Source organism: Stegastes partitus, unplaced genomic scaffold (assembly GCF_000690725.1).
Source record: "Stegastes partitus isolate 25-593 unplaced genomic scaffold, Stegastes_partitus-1.0.2 Scaffold1655, whole genome shotgun sequence".
Taxonomy (NCBI): domain Eukaryota; kingdom Metazoa; phylum Chordata; class Actinopteri; family Pomacentridae; genus Stegastes; species Stegastes partitus.
In genome coordinates this window covers 129,938-149,956 of record NW_007579386.1, presented here as the reverse complement: position 1 = coordinate 149,956, position 20,019 = coordinate 129,938, and the positions used below count along the sequence as shown (strand labels likewise).

General features: G+C 40.3%; 2 protein-coding genes across 2 annotated transcripts in view; one reads left to right on the top strand and one right to left on the bottom strand.

The window, feature by feature from the left end:
• Positions 1–364: 364 nt before the first annotated feature.
• LOC103371835 (acyl-CoA synthetase family member 2, mitochondrial-like) overlaps positions 365–20,019 on the bottom strand; it is a 36,656-nt gene continuing 17,001 nt past the window's right edge. The window contains exons 8-12 of the mRNA XM_008301292.1: positions 18,901–19,052; positions 15,694–15,785; positions 15,491–15,567; positions 2,240–2,347; positions 365–641 (exon numbers count right to left, since the gene is read on the bottom strand). Coding sequence (XP_008299514.1) covers positions 486–641; positions 2,240–2,347; positions 15,491–15,567; positions 15,694–15,785; positions 18,901–19,052 — 585 coding nt within the window. The 3' untranslated portion in view covers positions 365–485. The remainder of the gene's footprint in view (positions 642–2,239; positions 2,348–15,490; positions 15,568–15,693; positions 15,786–18,900; positions 19,053–20,019) is intronic.
• On the top strand, positions 3,575–13,355 carry chad (chondroadherin). The gene is made up of 4 exons (XM_008301291.1): positions 3,575–4,501; positions 8,921–9,084; positions 10,291–10,448; positions 12,516–13,355. Exons 1-3 carry the CDS (start codon positions 3,716–3,718, stop codon positions 10,430–10,432), a joined length of 1,092 nt encoding a protein of 363 aa, XP_008299513.1. The 5' UTR covers positions 3,575–3,715; the 3' UTR covers positions 10,433–10,448; positions 12,516–13,355.

Here is a 20,019-nt window from a genome sequence, read left to right as displayed (position 1 = left end):
AGGACTTCATTGAAATTTTCAAGGTGGCGCTGTGGAGCCATTTTGGCAGTGACATGTCCAAGTTAATTTTTTTCAGGCAATTTGACAAATTATTCTTAAATTATTTTAACACATTTTACACAAGAAATATTTGTTTTAAATTTTACTGGTAGTTTTAATTTTTATTTATTTTGTCACACAAACATAAAATACAACAGCTGGAATGAATAATTAGTTAATTGAACTCTATTAAATAAATTGCTAACTATACAGATGGTTGAACTGTTTGAGTAATTTCTAAAGAAAAAAAAAGGTAAATTCCATAATATCAGCTTCTTAAATTTGAATATTTATGACAGTAAACTAGCAATTTATCATCTTTGGCTTTTGGAAACACTGATGGACATTTTTTTGACATTTTCTTGACTGAACCACTAATCGAAAATAAAAACAACGCTTATTTGTAGCCTTAAACACGACAAATTCAGTGTTTAATTTCATTCCACTCACCCGGTTTTGTACCAGCCGTTCTTGGTGATGCACTCTCGTGTTTTAGCCTCGTCGTCCCAGTACTCCAGCATCACACAGTATCCTCGGATCATGATCTCCCCGGTCATCCCCAGAGGGACGATCTCTCCGGTGGTAGGATCCACGATTTTAGCCTGTGGAGCAGGTTCCTCATTATTTATACCAGTTGTTAGGCAAAATTACACTTCTTATTGCACCAAATTCATCACGGCTTAATGTTTACGCTGAACATGCAGGTACAGTTGAAACCAGAAGTTTACATACGCTGTATAAAAAGACATATAACCTTTTTTTTCTCACTGTTTGACATTAAATCAGACTAAACTTTTCCTGTTTTAGGTCAGTTAGGATTACTAAAATTAATTCTATTTGCTAAATTTCAGAATATTGAGAGAGAGAATTTTTTTATTACTTTCTTCAAAGTCAGAAGTTTCCACTCACTAAGATGCCTTCAAACTATTTGGGAAAGCCCAGATGATGATGTCATAGCTTTGGACGGTTTTGATAGGTTAATTGACAACATTTGTGGTAATTGGAGGAAAGTGGGAAGCTTGAAGCCTGAGAACACCATCCCAACTGTGAAGCACGGGGGTGGGGGCATCATGCTGTGGGGGTGTTTTGCTGCAGGAGGGACTGGTGCACTTCACAAAATAGATGGCATCATGAGGAAATATTGAAGCAACATCTCAAGACATCAGCCAGGAAGTTAAAGCTTGGGCGCTAATGTGTCTTCCAAACGGACAATGACCCTAAACATATCACCAGATTAGTTACAGAGAGGCTTAGGTTATGTGTCTTTTTATACAGTGTATGTAGACTTTTGGTTTCAACCCTATGTTTACATACAACTGCACCTCTAAAAGCCTCGACATTTAGGCAAATGAGACATCACTGTTTGTTTTTACAAGATGTTTTTACGACAATAATCTGTCGTTGTTTTCACAGTTTATGCACAGACTTACAGGTTATTACATCTCAAGTCATCCCCCCGTTGACCCACTTTTTTCCCACACATTGTAATTTGAGGTTGTTTGAACAACAATAACTCAGAAACTATTAAAGACAAAAACCTGGAATTTTCACTGTTGTCTTCCATCGTGTCATTGATTCAGAATCTGCAATATGGGAAACGTAGATAAAATAGTTTCTGATTATTGGTGAGTTAAAATGTGAAAAAAAATATGAAGGCGTAATGAAAAGTCGCAACTTTAAACTTTAACAAAAAAAAAGGATAATACAGAAGTTAACTGGTGATATTTTCTGAAGCATATGTAAAGAATATGTTATACTGTCACAAAAAGGAAAAAAACTTTTATAAGGGATTGACCAGGTTTGACATGTTGTACCACAAAAACTAAATATTAGCAGATAACCTAAACCAAGTAGAAGTGAGTTCTGGATTTTCAAAATAATTCTCAAAATATGACTACTTTTTGTTTTGTTTTTTTGACCAGCATGTTTAATTTTTTGGTGCCATTGTTCATGTGCAAAAACCTGCTTAAAGTCAGTCAAAGAGCAACTTATTAACAGATTTTATCTCTGAAAGTGTTTAATATTTCAATCTTAAAATTCACAAATATCTTTATAAACATCCACATTTTGCACTTTTCAGGCGAATCGTAGACGATCGAGCAGAAGTTGTTCTGCAGCTCTGAGGTGGAACGACTGTAACTGCCCACAAGACCATCGCATTCTGATGAGTCTGCAGACAATAAGAAGCAGGTTAAAGTACCTCCAGGTGGTCCATGACGTAGCCGACTGTCTCGCATTTTCTCTCCAAGTTGTCCATCGGAGATCCGCAGAGGGTCACCGGGCTGTTCTCTGTGGTTCCGTATCCAACCTGACAAAACACACAAACGGCAGAACATGAGAACAGAACCAAACGTGAGACTGCGACTGAAGCAGGTTCAGTTTAAACAGGTTGGTGAGGATGTGCCGCTCCTCTGATATCTGGAACATCTACACCAACGGGACGCAGTGCAGGGACGGTTCTTTACACCTCTGGAAGGAAATCTAAGGTGCTTTGAACAAAAAGTATCATAAGACAAGTTCAAACACATTTAAAACTACTTTGTTTTTCTTTGCCGGACAGAGGTGAAGGTTTGTATCATGACTTTTTCTCACTGCAAATACAATAAAATGTCAAATACAGTTAAAATATTAAAGAAAAAACAACACACACACACATATTTCAGAGGGAAATAAAGTGCTTTTTACTCGACTGCATTGCTAATTCAGATTTCACTTTCAGTCACAGATTCAGATCTTTCACCAAAAATTACTTTTCACTGCAGAAAAGTCCAAATCTGCAGGACTTGCGGGGCATTTTAGACGTGAGAACCTCAACCCGGAAAAAATTTAGGGAGGGGACGATATTCCCAATAAAATGTTAGATTTGTTAAGTAAACTCTAGATTCCATTTTTCCTGGGTGGGTCCATCCATCTTATAAATGAACCCACCTGAAGCCAAACCATCCTCTGACCTGAGCCAGTCGCACCGAGAAAAAAAATACATCTTTTTTTGCACGGAGGTTTGACTGGAAGTGGCCGTTGCATAACACCGCAGTCAGGAGAAAGAATGCACACAGGAATGTAAAGTGGCATCTGAAGCTTTCACTCCTGCGATGATGGAAGTATCCTTTTTTTTTGCAATTGCTATGACTTGAAACAGCATCTCGCCTCTGGACCGGCCATCTGGAGACTATTATAGGTTATAAAACAGCTGCAGGAGCAGGAGTGGCTCCTTTTTTCCTGCCGCCGCAGACTGAAAAACAATGGAGGTGTCTGGCAGGGTCCAACCTGACCTCATGCCACGTCGTCAAGCCTTCACCTGGAAGACACTCAGAAGTTTTTCTGATTCGTGTGCAGCTCAGCGTCAGTATTTGATTGCAGCTCCTGCAGAAACTTGTCGCCTTCCTGCTCTTTGAGGGTTAAATTCTCACAGACACTTGACTTCCTCCTGCAGACCTCTCGTTCCAACACCCTGGCAAAGCCCTCCTCGCTTTTTTTTCCCCCCTCAAGTAAATGTTATAAATAGTGCTGTGTGTTCTGTTCGCCGGCCGTCCTCCTCCTCTCTCAGCTCTGCCCACCTCCGCTCACCTTTTCGCCGCTTCTCACAACACAAACACACTTCGGTGCGGCTTCTCCTTCTCCACCAGTCCTCTCTGGATTTTCCTGCTCCGAGTCGACCGGACACATTCTGCTCAGGATGCGTTGTGTGAGCTGGCTGCTGCTGGGAACCTGCCTGCTGGTGCTGGGCCCGGCGGTGCAGGGAGCCCCGAGTCAGTGTCCGACCCTGTGCCACTGCCACGGCGACCTGCAGCACGTCATCTGCGACAGCGTGGGGCTGAAGAAGATCCCCCGGGTGTCGGAGGCCACCCGCCTGCTGAACCTGCAAAGGAACAACCTGGGCAGCATCCCGACGGGGGCCTTCAGCGAGAGCAAGGGGCTCATCTCCCTGCACATGCAGCACTGCCAGCTCCGGGAGATCGGGTCGCAGGCCTTCAAGGGGCTCAAGAAGCTCATCTACCTCTACCTGTCCAACAACGAGATCAGCAGCATCAAGCCGGGCGCCTTCGAGGACCTCACCGAGCTCACCTACCTCTACCTGGACGGGAACCAGATCAGTGACCTGGCCAAGGGCATCTTCTCCCCGATGATCAACCTCTTCATCCTGCAGCTCAACGACAACAAGCTGCGGGAGCTTCGGACGGGGACGTTCGCCGGCGCCAAAGACCTGCGCTGGCTGCACATGAGCGGGAACGAGCTGTCGACGCTGCAGCCGGGCTCTCTGGACGATGTGGAGAACCTCGCCATCCTCCACCTGGACAGGAACAAGATGTCCATCTATCCCAGCGCCGCCATGAGCAAGCTGCGGGTGGTGGAGGAGCTGACGCTGGGCAAGAACCCCATGAGGAACATCCCAGACAACGCCTTCCAGAGCTTCGGCCGCTACATGGAGAAGCTACACCTGGACGGCATGGGTCTGGAGAAGGTCAGTCCGAGGGTTTAGGGGGGATTCTGATGTTTAGCAAACAGATGAAAGATGCTGCAGCTAAAAAAAGTGGAGTTTTGGCTTCAATTGTTGTGTTTTTTAGGTTATAAAATGTGAGATCGCTTGGAGAAGACTTTAAATTCAAGTTATTCAAGGTTTTAAACCTCAAGTAAGTTTGGAAAAGTTGGTGTAGAAGCAGGAAGAGTTGTGAAATTTGTCAAGTTTCTGATGGTTCTTGAACTAAATAGAAAAAAAGGAAAAAGATAAGACAGAACTTTATAAATCCCAAAGTATATTCTTACATCCTATATGACTCAAAAAACAAACACGAAAATAAACCAAAAGTAGTAATTAAATGTATAAGAAGTTGAAGCTAACAGCTTATCAAACTAGAATAGAAGAATAAGAGGTCACACTGGCAGTAATGCTGTAAAAAAAAAGGAATATTCTGTATGAAACTGAAATTGCACAAAATATTGAGAAATTCTAGATTATTGTTCAGTGAAAATGTATCAAATTTAAGTTTAAAATTAAGATATTTTATTGAAATCCTGTTATTTCCAATGTCTTCTGTAGAATGTTGCCAAAAATAAACCCTTTGCATTAACAAAATTCTGCAAAAAAAACTACATTTCTAAACTTCTCGGTGCAACCAGGAAACCTTAAATGATTCTGCTGCAAACAACAACCACGGGAGAAAAATTCAGGGACTTTTTGGCTCAACTGCAGGTCGTGTGTACTCAGAGCAGACAAGAGACAAGCATTAAAAACTAATTAAAAATCTAATGAAGTCACATATCTCCAGTATGTGGAGCCCCATTTTTTTTCCAGTCTTACAAATGTTGCACATGCTGATTCCAGATTTTAGCAGTTTTTGTAAAATAAATAATCAAAATATTTCAGCTTTCGTCTTCTGTTGTTGATGATTTACGGCATTCTAACTGTGTTACACTGCACAGAAGGCATTTAAGAGTTCTTTCTCCTTCTGGTCACGGTTGTGTTGTTTCCATAGAGGTGCAGGACTTCATACTGCAGTAAAAAAAATGAGCCTACAGTGAGTAAAAATGAGCAAAAAAAACCACCCAGAAACTGCCTGGAGCTCAGAGGGTTAAAGCAGAGAACATGACAAACAGCTATAAAGCAGCTATAAAATGCCGTGTTTGTAGATGTTTCCTATATTCAGAGTTATGTCATAACGAGGTCTTTGTGCGTCCGTCTGAATATGTGCATGTGTTGGTTTGCTGGTGGTCGACGCACAACTCGCCACAAACCAACACACATTTCTCACACAGTACACATCTGGACACTTGTGTTTCCACAGTAGCTCGTCCACATGAATTATCTATAACCTGCATCCTGCTCATGCAAACCTGCTGCTGCATTTTTTTCATCTTTTAAATGCAGATGCGTGCACCTTTCTCGGACCACAGAGTAGAGCTGCAACTACTAATCGATTAGTTATCCGTTATTAAGTTAATCTGCAAGTATTTCGATAATCTATTAATCAATTGGAGTAATTATAAAGGAAATAAAATAATATAAACAAATTAATATAATATATAAATATCACAAATATCCTGTTTTCAGCTTCTCATATTAGAGGTTTTGCATTAATTAAATATATATAAAATGCAATTTTAAAAGACTTGTGGCCATTTATGAGGCAAACTGTTAACAATCAATATTTTAAAATAATATTCAGTTGCACTCATAGATTTTCTATTTAGCTAATCTACTGAGATAAACGCAGGTTTATTTCATTTATTTATTTGGATCCCCGTTAGAAAACAAAGTAAAAGCTAAGTAGAGCTGCAACAACGACGCATTCGTGATTTAATACATAAAGCTAAAACATCACTCACTCAAGTTTCTTTTTTAAAAAAAATAATTTTCTACCTAAATTAAATGTGGGAAAAGCAAATATTTAAGCATATACAATATCTAATATATATTTCTGGTAAATCAAGTTAAAGGAAATGCAAGAACATGCCCATAAATCCAAGATTTGAGCTTTAATTTTATATGGATTTTTAAGTTTCTGCTCCCGAAAGTTGTATAAGCTTTAAGTAAAACAAAAACAAAAAAACAATGCTTGAGACTGGTGTCTTACTTTTCCTAGTAACTGTCAATAATATGTGGCAATATCAAACTACAAGCATTATTAAGCACAAATAAACAAGTTTCATCCATAAAACTTGATTTTTGTATCTCAGCTTTGACAGAGAATCTTATTTCTACACTCTGGAGTCTGTCGTGCTTTTGCAAATGTTGAATTTTAACAAAAAAAAATAGTGTCAGCAGGTCGAAGTGAAGCAGAATGAAGAATAAGTTGCAGCCAAACGTAGCGTCTCCATCTGAGGATGTAGAATTTCAGGAGGTTAAACATTGAACTAATGATTAAGGGTATGAGAAAGAAAAACATGGTGACTTTTCTCTCATTGTTGCTTTTTACTGGATCAATTCAGCATGTCAGGCTCGAGAAAGGATTCAAACGATTTCAGAACTCGAATGTACACTGCGTTCAAGGCGGCAGCAGCCCTGTTAGTTGACTTGTCTAACTATGTAGCAGAGCGGTGAGAACAAGAACGATGCAGAGTTATCTGGCATAAAAACACATTCTCTAAGTATTAGATATATACATACATATATAAGTATTATCTGTTGTGCATTGTTTTCTGGCATCTGGAATCCAAACCTTTCAGCTTTTCTGTCTCTGTTGCAGTGCAGCAGTGGAAACTCTGTGTGGACAGTTTGTGGAGGTTTGTGCGCTTGCTGTGAACTAATCAGCATCAAAGCCTGCGCAGCAAAACTTCAGGGTCTAGTCTGGAGTAAGCACTTGAAAAGACGTTCCTTAGGGGCATTATTTGCGGTTGGAACACATACAAAGGTTCATGTCGGCCTGAAACTGTCTGCGAGTTCCTGCAGTGGAAAACAACTTAACCCTTTGAACACCAAAACCCGCCAGAAGGTTTGAAAGACACGTCCGTCTGAAAAAAATTACACCATTTGTCAGCACCAGAAACTGTAAAACTGAAAAAGTCATCAATTAATCATATGTACCGTGTGGTTCTGTCAGTAAAGTTAATCAAATCTGAGCTTAAACTTGTGATATTAAATTTCAAATCCCATAATTCTGCTTGCTGCATTCAAAAATTCTCCAAAAATAGAAGTCATTTGTACCAGAACCTGTGAAAAACAAAACATTTTGCGCTCCTCGGTGCAGCTGAGAAGCCAAGATTGACTCAGTTGCGTGACAAAAAACTTTCAGGTGAACTGCAGGCAGTGTTCTGTCGACCTCATGGTTGTGCTGTTTCTATAGGGTTTCATATTGCAGTGAAAAACGGAAAAAGAAGCCAAACACACCCAGAAACTGCAGAAGATCAATTTGTGATTTCGTAAATTGGGTGACTTTAACCCTTCAGCCTCCACCGGTGGAGCCTGAACACATGGGTGAGGGTTCAGTACGAGCTCTTTGCTACTTTCCGAGTGCACATTTGCTCCATGCTTGAGGTTAATCCAATATTTGAGTGTACCTGCGCCAAAGTATGAAGGCATCCCAGAGGGGAAAACTGTAAAATAACAAGCTTCTCACGCCGAGGCCGAGCGAGAGCCAGGTGGAAGCAGCGGGAGGCGGCTGCAGCGGCGCACACACAAGGCCGGGCAGATTGAGCCATTTTCTAGCCAAACGCGGGTATTTTTAGGGTGTTTTTGTTTGCTGGACCTCGGCCAAGCATGTCTGAGTCTAATTATTACACAAGTGTTATTTTCAGCAAGGTGTGTTTTCTGCTTTGGCTGCGAGGGTCCTGTAAACAGGTCAGGAGGGGTTAGGAGACAGGTAAACAGAGGCAGGGTGTTCCACGCTGCATGAAGAGGAGTATTTTTAGCTTTGCTTGAATGGACAATCGGGCCCTTTGCGAGCCTTCCTGGCAGAGGAGCGGCCCGAAGAGGGAGACGACAGAAAGAGCGAAAACACCTCGGCCACGCTGGAAGTCGTCCATCTTCCATTGCTTCAGAAGCACCAGGCCCTCGGCTGGAAATTTCCAAGCAGCCTCGTGTCCTCCAGACTCGCATAAAACGTCCCTTTAAAGCTTCCTTCTTCCTGCAGGAGACAAAACCTGACACAGGTCGGTTCATGTCGCACCTCTCTGAAGCTTTTAGCGCCCTCACAGATGCATATGAAGCAGAGGGGAAAAGAAGGAGGCCAGTGACTGCCGGTGTTTACACAAGTGCAGGAGGAAGGATGAGAGGAGGCTTTCATGCCACGCAAACACTGGCGAGATTCCCTCGTTCTGCATCTGTCTGCCTCCCGACACACACGAGGATTCATGGGTGCTGGAGGCGTGCCGGGCTGTTAACGGCAACGCATGCAGGAAAAGTTTGGAGGCGACGTGTAATGATTGACGAATGCTCTTCTTCTAGTTCTCTGATGGAGCGTTTACCGGCGTGACGGCGGTGAAGTCGCTCCACCTGGACAACAACAAGCTAAAGTCGCTCCCCAGAAGCCTGGAGTTCGGCACCGTCGCCAACCTCACCATCTCCAACAACCCGTGGAGCTGCACGTGTCAGCTCGCTCCGCTGCGCAGGTAAGAAACTCACCTGGAACACTCACCAACAGACTGAAACGGCACCCAATTTTTTTGTTTTTGGGCGTTTTTTTATAGTGAGAGCAAGCAGCAACGTGCAGTTCCTCTAATGTCCACTAGAGGCTCCAAAATAGTATCAATCCCCATTGACCCCCATGTTAAAATGACCACCTTCACACCAGAAATAAACACGTCTACAGCCTCGTACAAAAACAATTCTGGTCTCTATTGCTAATTTACTCATAAATGACAACTGTACAAGGTGCAAATATTTATATTAGTTGCTCATTTGAATTGTATTAAGGCTTAAAGTTATCCATAATTGAGGACATGGCTGCTTTGAGTGACAGGTCGAACCATCATAGGAAAGTCCTGCCTTAGCTACATATACGCTCCATATTTTTACCTGGTTTTGGATTGGCTGGAAGTTATGAGGAGTCAAACCTCTCTTCAGGAAACCTATAGGTGACGTCACAAATGGTTCATCCATCTTTATATACAGGCAATGATGATTTCTGCGAGTTGAAGTGATGGACAGAATGTGAGAATCTTTAGCTTTCTTTTACATTCAAGAGTTTCGGATGCTACTGACTCATTCGATGGTGAGCAAGAACCTTTTAAGAAGCCACAGCTTGGAGGTTCGTCCATCTTCATAAGCAGAGATTGGGGCATTAGCACCCACGTGGAATGTGAAGTTAAAAGTCGACTATTAGATTGTTTGATCACTTTAGTTTCAAAGAAAACTGAGTGAATCAGAGGGTTTCAGCAGTGGAGGGCTCTTTAAAAGCCCATAAAAGACCTGAAAGTCACCAAAACGATCCAAATCAGTTAATTTAATGGCACTAAAGAGGAATTCAGAGGCTGCAGCTAAACAGGACGCATGAATAGCGATGCGTTCACTTACCGACAGAAACTGAAGCGGGGATACGAGTGCTTAAAACTAGAATGAACTATGCAGCAGGTGACAGTAAATCTTTGAACTGAGCTGACTGAACATTGTCTACGTATTTATTCAAAGCAGGTTTGTAGATTTTAAGAGAAACTCTATTTGGTGTGTACTCTGGGCTTTGTATGTTTGCAGACCCGGTACATGCAAATAAAAAAGCAGCAACATAAAGGAAAAAAAACTAAAAGCGTGACATGGGCTTTTAAACAAGCAGCACAAAGGCTCCTTTCTGCTCCTTATCTGTTGCTTTCCTCCTGCAGGTGGATGGACTCCAGCCGTAACCGCCCAGATGCAGTTTGTGCATCTCCACCGTCGCAGAAAGGAAAGCAAGTGAGAGACAGTCCTGCCTTCAGCGGCTGCAGAGTGAAGGCGAAGAGAGCCAAGAAGGGAACACGTCACTGAGCCTGCAGCCGCACAGGTGACAAAAACACAACATGCTACACTCATGTTAACGATACAGATGAAGCCACGGACAGGAGATGATTAACTTAGCTTAGCATAACAACTGCAGCCTTTCCAACGGTATTAAACTTTGAATAGCAGCACTTCTACAGCTCACTGATCTTCCATCCATCCATCATCTATACACCGCGTAATCCTCACTAGGGGGGCTGGAGTCTATCCCAGCTGACTCAGGATGAAGGCAGGAGACACCCTGGACAGGTCGCCAGTCTATCACAGGGCTACACTTCGAGATACATACTCACATTCACACCTACGGACAATTTAGAATCACCAATTAACCTCAACATGTTTTTGGACTGTGTGGGAGGAAGCCGGAGAACCCAGAGAGAACCCACGCTGCACGGGGAGAACATGCAAACTCCTAACAGAAAGATTCCGGTGCCCCCACCGGGACGCGAACCGGCAACCTTCTTGCTGCGAGGCAGGAGCGCTAACCAACTGTTCCACCTTGCAGCCCGCTCACTGATCAACCTCTCTATATTTTGTCTGAGCAAAAATCTAAATTAAAAATTTTGCAGATGTTATTGAATCACCTGGGAGGCTCTGGGGCAAAAAAATGTTGTTGAGCCCCAACACAGAGGAACTTAACAGAGTAATAAACCTGAACTAATCAGTCATTTCAATCATTTTTAAGTTAGATTCTTAAATGTACTAATTTGGGCTTCAGGGAACATTACTGAGCCTTCACCAGGAACATTACATTCCTTCATCTGTTATTAAAGAAATACAAACTTTCTCCAGGTTTTCTTGTGTGCTAATTACTTAACAAGGCAGCCAGAGACAATATACATAAAAGTATATCTATACAATATGTGGCACAACTGTGGAAACACATTTACGTGCATATATCGATATTATTTCTGTAATCAATCACATGATCAGAACGGAGCATCTTTTATGTTCTCCTGGTTTCAAGCTAGATTTTAGTTGCACAAAAATTAAATAGTGCACAATATATGTCTGTTTTCACTGCAGACTTAAATCCATGTGCACCAAAACAGTTACTGGACGGGACTCCGGTGCTATGATTACACAGGAAATCGAACAATGGAGTTTTGTTTTGTTAGTTTATGTGCTGAATTTTACGCTGAAGATGGCGATGCTAGAGAGGAAGACTGCTGCTCGACGATAACATCGACAGGGCGGAAAAATGGTGCTCTATGCCCTTTCTGAGTCTAATCAAACAGCATCTGTCGCCTCTTTTTTCAGGATCTACCCTGGAGGAAGTACTTTTTAAACCCAAAAACGGCCATAATGGAAGTTGTCGGTGGACGGTTCTTGCGGTCGGAACATGCACAAAGATTTGGGTCGCCCTAAAATGACCCACAAGTTCCTGTTGTGGAAAACGGCTTAATTACAGCGCAGGAGAGAAAGAAGAGGCTCATTTAAAGATTATTTAAATAGATTTCATTGAAAAAAAAAAGACATTATTACAAATTAAAACAGCTAGAAAGAGCTAACCAGCTGCTCACATTCATATTTAAGGTGCACACATGAGAGGTGTCGATCTTTAAATTTATCTCTTCCAAAAATGTGTCTGTCACTCAATATGACACTAACACATCTGTAGCAACTCAAAACCTTTGAAAACCTGTATTTTTTATGCATATTTTTTAAGTTTTCACTCCTGATGCTCACTCTGCATATAAAAAAACCCCTGACCTCTGCATAAAGTTAAGTGGTAGTCCAGTTAAATGTCCCGGTGACGCCCTCACAGATCACTACTTTAACAAATACCTGAGGTGCAGGTTTATCCCAAATCACACCCCTCCTGTGGGATTTATGGGGGTTTTCGGCTGCGTCTCTGTCCGACGCGACTCCCACGCGAGGCTTTAGTTGGTTTTGGAGTCGCCGTGCACAATGTTGTTTTTCATTTCTCTCTTCCTGACCGCAGGACTGCGTGTCCTCCCCTCTGTCCCCGCCTGAACTTTTCCATGTTGGTCCGGCACACCGAGTCACCGGGTCTCACTCTGTTTGACCTGGCAGCTCATTCAGAGTTTTTTTTTTTTTCTACCTACAGGAGACGCCGAGGAGGAGGAGCCCGTCCAGGCGACCGGCTGCAATGCTAACTGATTCTACTTTCAGACTGTCTGACTATTGTCACACTCGCTCTCTGTCTGTGTCTCTCAAACGAACGTGGACCGGTTTTATTCTCATTCATTCGTATCCAAGGTGAAGACTAAAGTATGTGTAAGAGGATGCAGGTAGAAACCAGAATAAGGATGCATTTGTGGAGATGAGGGCTGAAGAAAGCATTGAAAGGGAGGCGGACAAACAGTAAACAAGTAGTAAACAAGGTTCAGGTTCTTGATGAGCATGAAAATTTCTTAACAAGAGTTAGTTGGGAAAATTGATACTTAGCTTAGCATGCTTAGCATAAAGACTGGAAACAGCTTCTTCTGCTTACCAGAACCTCTACAGCTCATTATTTAACACTTTATATCTTTGTTTGGTATTAATCAGTGTCTCTGCGATCAGTATTCTCAGGTAGCTCTCGGTAAGAACGCGATTAAACCTATTCCCCAAAACTATGTCTTTAATTTATAGATTTTTTTTGGTTATTTGGGGAGCAGCAGAACAAACTGAAAGGCCTTGTCCACACTAATACGGATATTTTGTAAAGTTTTCTTCTACAGTTGGTTCTTTAATTCACACATTAATTTTTTTTTTAAAGGTCACTCAAACAGATATTTGTATATTAAAGCCTTTTCTAAAAATGATAATCTGTCAGCAAGGGTGTCAGAAAATATCTTCTAAAAACTGTGGAATACAGTAATGTTCATAAACTCTAAAACACTGACAATAAAGGCAAACATCTGTAAAATGTAGATTTTTTTTTTGCTGATTGAAACACAGTAAAAACCAATTTTACAGTCACACACTGTAAAATAAGTAGTGTTTGCAAAAAATCTGATTTTTGATGTGGACATTATTTACAGTCGGCCTGTGTTCTTTTTAGTTTTTGTTTGTTTTTTTTAATCGTAAAATGTAGGTGCTTCCTTTATTTTGAAAACTCAAAACTTTTGTCTTACCAAGAAGTATTAAACAGTAAAAACACTGTAAAAGAAAAACATCCTGCATTTGAAGTTTTTTTACTCATAACTCAAGAATGAAAGAGAAAAAAACTTAAAATTTATTCATTTATTTTGTTTTTCTCTTAAAAAAACAAAAGGATTAAAACTAAGTACTGGATCAATAAGCAGTATTGTAAGAGTAGCGGTAAAATATTTCTATCCATCCCTCATGTGTACTCATTTCATCTATTATTGATATAATAAGTACTACAAGGTGCTGCTTTCATTTTTCAGAAACGTATCGGTGCTTTATTGTTTTGATGGTTAACTCGATAAACAACTGGCTCCAAATAACATAAATCAAACTATGAGGAGTTATTAAACTGGCTATAGCTGTTGCATCATCACTGATGGAGAAACCTTCATGTAAAGGGAGACTTTGAGATGTGCGTAAGCTTACGAGGTGCTTTTCCTTCCTAAAGAGCTACAAAACTGGAGTTCCTTTATTTTTGTCGCTGCTGAGAATGTAACAGGGAGGAGACGGACGCAGGTTCAGTAATGCAAATTCTTTGTTAACGTTTTATTTTACAGCAACTATCTCTTGTATATTCAGCATCTCGACACGTGCAGGACTTTTGGACGTGGTGACCAGAGCTCACGTCCAATAAACCTTTTACAAAACCAACCTTCGTTTCTGTCTGATTCTTCACAAGACGCCAAACGTCTGCATAACAGTGACTCCAGCAGGACTCGTGAATGTAAAGATTGTTTATCTGAGGTTTTGTCTCCCCCTGGTGTTTGAACGGCGAACTGCACCACCGAATCTTCAACGGAGATGCAATCAATATTTGTAATTAAAAAGAAAAAGCAGCCTGGAAATTACTTGCAATTTTTTAAAAAAGAAAAGCACAAAATTTGTTCTTTTTTTTTCCAGCTAAAATGTAAAATATAAGGATTTCCTCTATATTTGTACACAGAAAGCAAACATTTGAAATTGCATTAATAATATCTGTGCTGGTTCCTGGTTTTCTCTCCATCCTTTTAATTTCTCATCTGGAGCCTGTTTGTCCAGACTGTTTTTAACAAATCATTTTAAAAGCTGAGCTGGTGAGCAAATGTTGCATCCTTCATAGGCAATCATGCAAAAAAACAAAAAATAGTTTTAAAGGAAAATTATTAAATTTACGAGTTCATTTGACTTATTTAGAGACGAAGTTGATGCACTTTTTTTTTAGAGAAGTTTGTCTAAACAGTAGAAGAATGTATCTCTATAGATTTGTGCACTGAAAGATATTAAAAATGTTGAAACAACACTTAAACAACAGGGTTAACGGAAATGTCAGTTCATTTAGCCCAAAGCAGCTGTTCTCCAACACCTCTGCACCTTCATCACTCTCCTCATCATCATCGCCCTGCTTAAACAAATCCTTGATATCTTTGCACACTTTGTTGCACCTGTCAGCAAATTTGTTCCCTTTTCTGCATCGATGGTCATTGATTTTTTTTCCGTTTTATTCATGTTTTAGCGATAAATGCTGATGTGTTTGGCGAGTGTTTGATCAAAACCTCTAGAGGCAGTTTTTAAGTCTGTAGCCTTTCAGCCACTGTGATTATCTGGGTGCTCAAGTGGTGTTTTACTCCCATCTCCCTGTGTTCTCTCCGTTATTGATATTTATCCATGGAGATGAGAGAATACAAACCTTTTCATACAGCTTTTCCCTCAACTAACTTTACTTGTCTTGCTCAACGTTGTCTGCCTCTCAGGTGAAAAGCTCACTACTGCCCCTAGAGGCCTGTGGCACTTCCACTGTGTGACTGGATGTGCAGCGTTTTCTTTTTGCATTTGTTTTCATTTATGCAGCGCATCTGTGTAGCTCGTTTGTGTACATGCTGCTGTGATGGCAGCTGCTGCATCACTGAACATCTGCATATGAGCTCCAGCGCCACGCCTGTTGGAATTATTTGGCAAAAGCGGACTCACTGTGATCCCCTTGACGCCCATCTCGGTTATGACCTTCCTCACCAGCTCTTGGGGACATGGAGAACCAGCCATGAAGCCTAACGGACAGAAATAAAAACACTGTCAGTTCGAGGAAGTAAATCAGTTCATGGCAATATCCTCAGACAAAACTAAATAAAGTGCGTTAAATCGTTAAAACGGTCTCTTCTGATGCAGTTTCTCACCTGATAACAAAGACGACAAGTCGAATTTCTTGAAGTCCGGCTGGCTGAGCATGTCGACAAACATGGTGGGGGTGCCGTAGAGGTTGGTGCACCTGACAGCGGGAAAACAGAAAAAAAAAAACCTATCGTTACTGACGGCATTACAATAAATCTGCATGATGAGTTCGTTTCTCAGTCAAAGCAAAGCAGTCTTTTATTATATTATATTTAATTACTTGAACACTTATTATTGCTATTCTAGTTATTATAGTTGCTATTACTATTGTTGTTATTGACAAAACACAGTCACTGAGTACATTAAAATAAATCTGCAAAGTTTGTTTGTTTTTTTTCTTTAGTTAAGGGGGAAAAAAATTATATTAAAAAAAAAAATCTAAATTCAGGACAGCACTTTATAGACTGCTGCACGAACAAGTGTCCAAAATATTAGCTCGAAGTATGAAATGGACATACATAAATATATCTCTAACACAGAAATCAGCCACCTAGAACAGAAAATTTTACATTTTACAACACTTATATGATTTAGCTCCTCGTCTGTTGAAATAAATCAAAGTTCTCTACAAGGCATTTTGCTCCTGAGCTTCCAAAACTCACGTTTGATCTAAGATATTAAAATTCAGGAATAAAAGCAAGCTGACAAAACACTAAATGTATATAAAAGAGCAAAAATACAATAATCACAATGCAAAGGAGGAAAAACAAGCACAACAACTAAGTCAAATATATGAAAGAACAAAGCGAGATACACACAAACATGAGAAATAACCAGAATAAAACCTATGTAGAGAATAAAAGAAGCTTGAATGTCTTTAAAAATGATCTTCCTCATGATAGGAATTCTGTGCTCAAGCATAATAGACATTTTGGTTGAGAAAATTATTACAAATCATGAAAATGAGTTCAGATTTTTGTGAAATGAGGTCAAACTGTCATGTGAAGCTGCCCACAAAGAGCCACTGTGAGCAGGAAAACCCTGATTAGTTCAGCTGGAAAGTGTTCCCACATGGAGACCTCTGATGCAAAATGTCTCGAGTGTTCAAAACGATTCCTGATAAAATCTGGTTTTGCTGAAAGCTGCAAGAAGTTGGTTGACCTGAAGTTCGCTGTTTTGTGCGACTTCTTGTTTTCCTGAATCTCTACATTTAATGTGGAGAGTAAAAGTTACTGTGAGCCAAACAGACACAACTGACACATTAATGCGACATAAAGTCAAAATAAACTGAAATTAACCTTTAATTAAAGTATATTTACTGTTTGTTTATAAAAACAAAGTAGCTTAAAAACTGAGCAAAATAAATCGTGTTTTCATTATAAAGTCAATCTTCTTCTTCTTCCTAGTAGTTTGTGTAGCAGTAATACGTAGGAGTATTAGTATTATAATACTAGTAGTTTTAGTAGCAGCATAAGTAGTAATAGTATTATGTATTAGTAGTAGAAGTCTTAGTACTGGTGGTATTGATAATACTAGTAGTTTTAGTAGTAGCATAAGTAGTAATAGTGTTATGTATTTGTCGTAAAAGTCTTAGTACTGGTGGTATTGATAATACTAGTAGTTTTAGCATAAGTAGTAATAGTATTATTATTAGCAGCATTACCAGCAGGTGTAGATGTAGCAGTACTAGTAATATACATATTTGTAATAGTAGTATTAGTATTAGTATTAGTAGTATGATTGTAGAATTAGCGGCAGCAGTAGTATTGTAGTAGTAGTACTACTCGTATTAGTAGTAAATGGAATAGTACTGGTAATACTAATTTACCAGAGTAAGTAGTAATCATAATTGTATTGGTACAAGCAGTATTGTTACTATGTATTAGTAGTAGAAGTATTAGTACTGGTGGTGCTAATAATACTAGTGGTATTAGTAGTAGCATAAGTAGGAATAGTATTATTAATAGCAGTATTAGCAGTAGGTGTAGATGTAGCAGTACTGGAAATATACGTATTAGTAATATATGTATTAGTGTTTGTACTAGTAATAGAAGTCTTAGTAGTAGTAGTAGTATGATTGTTGTGCTACAGCTAGCAGTAGTATTGTAGTATTAGTACTACTAGTAGTAGTGCTGGTTTTAGTAATATTCTAGCATAATTAGTAATACTATTTGTGTAGCAGTATTAGCCCCATGTATTAGTCGTAGAAGTATTCGTACTGGTGGTACTAATAACACTAGTGGTATTAGTAGTAGAAGTCTTAGTAGCAGTAGTAGTAGTAGTAGTATGACTGTAGTATTAGCAGTAGAAGTCTTAGTCGCAGTAGTAGTAGTATGACTGTAGTATTAGTAGTAGAAGCCTTAGCAGTAGTAGTAGTAGTAGTATGACTGCAGTATTAGTAGTAGAAGTATTAGTAGTACTAGTGGTGCGTCTGTTGAGCAGAGCAGAGTAAAGCTGATCAGATGTTTGTTGGAGCTGAACAGCTGACGTCTGAATATCAGCTCTGATGGACTCATGAAGCTAATTATTTAAAATCAACTAATTAAATAAAGCTGAAACAAACAGACGTACTTTACAAAGATTACTTTCATTATGTATTCTACTTTGTTTTGCTGTCTCATAATCAGATCGTACAGTTTCTTTATCTCAAACCTGTAACAGGTCAAACTGGAAACAGACGCTGTTCTACTTCACACATGTTCACCTTTGGCCTACATCAGGCTCAGTGGAGGCGCCTTTACATTATGTAACCCTGCTTTAAAAATACTACAAGCTTCTGCAGGAAACCTTCACCGCTGACAAGCAGATGCTGAAACTTTTTGTCCTCCAGCAACAAAAAAAAGCTGACATCTGATCCGATTCAGGAAACCAGGATGTGGGACTAATGTTCTTTCCGTGAAACAACGTTTGAACTGCCGACCTCGACCGGGAAACAAGAACGAGCAGCTTTCTTGCTAACTTCGTCATGTTCTTTAGGACATGATCTGTCACGTATGGTGCAATTTGACTTCCATCCAAATGCAGTACATGTGCAGATTACTTCATGTGTGTCTTGTGCTTTTCTACAGCTCTTCCAACCTCTCAACCAAGGAAACGTGAGATGTGTGAAAACCGGTTTGCACAGCTTCCACCTCCCTGCAAACACCACCTCGAAACTGAACTTGAATCCAGAGCAAGAACTTGGAAGGTCCAATTATTAGTGATTACAGACGAAGCTTGTTTCTTTTGTTGTTGCAGGGTTTTGAAGTACATTTACACGCACGAGAGGTTACCTTTCGCTCTCCACGGCTGCCAGGTTGGCCCGTCCGTCGTAGCCGGTGGAGGGGAAGATCAGGGTGATGCCGTGCACGGCCATGCACATCCCGGCGCCCACCGAGCCGAAGCAGTGGTACAGAGGCACCGGCACACAGAGGCGAGCGTCGGGCTGGAGGGGGGCAAAGACAGGACAGGAAGTGATGACGTTGCACAAAGCTCCTCTGCTCTACATGTCCCCCTTTCAAACCTGTGCTCCTTTAAGTTCATCTGAATGTATCTGCTTCACGCCTGAATCTATCTTTACCATTAAAGTCATGACGGCAAACTAAGGCTGGACACATCTTCTCCAACATGGCAGATCGGCATGCACAAGAGACGCAGTGACTCGGAGAAGACGTTTTCCACCGATATTGGTCCACAGAGAGCAAACGCCTTCTCTCATTTGCTTTGCTTTACACATTTTCTAATCTATTCCAAACAGAAATGTCCATTAAAATAAAGCTTTACTACGATAATTGAAAACTGTAGTTAACAGGACCTGAGGTTTAGTTTGTAGGAGTCTTTCCTCTGAGTTTATTGAATGTCAGCTGGATCCATTTCTTCTGGGTTAAAGGTTATCAAAGGCACTGTCTCTTTAACAAGGTGTTTGAAGAACCTGCTGCTCACTGGATAGTTTTTGTTCTTCACCATTCTGACAGAACTGAAGCTGCTCATGTGTGTCTGCAGGAGTTCATGCTGCCACATGACGGACCCATAACAGGTGTTCCTCCATGCTTTTTGGGTGGGAACTATTTTCTGCTGCGAAATAACATACAATCGGTGCACTAGTGAGAATGTGGAGAGCAATGGAGCTCTGTGGCACAAAGGAATACGACATTTGATAAGTCAGAATGTTTAAGTAGGACCAATACATTGTTGGCTTTGGTCTATTTTATTATTTTCAAATCAATTCAAATATAGAGTATCTCCAGATTTTTTGATTTAATTGAGGCATTTTATACCATCACAGTTGTACAATTTAATCCATTTCCAAAGTGAATCACATTCCACAGTCAAAAGAAATGAAGCAAACAGTAAAACTACATAATAATAATAATTATTATTAATAATAATACTCATATAGCACTTTTCACAAA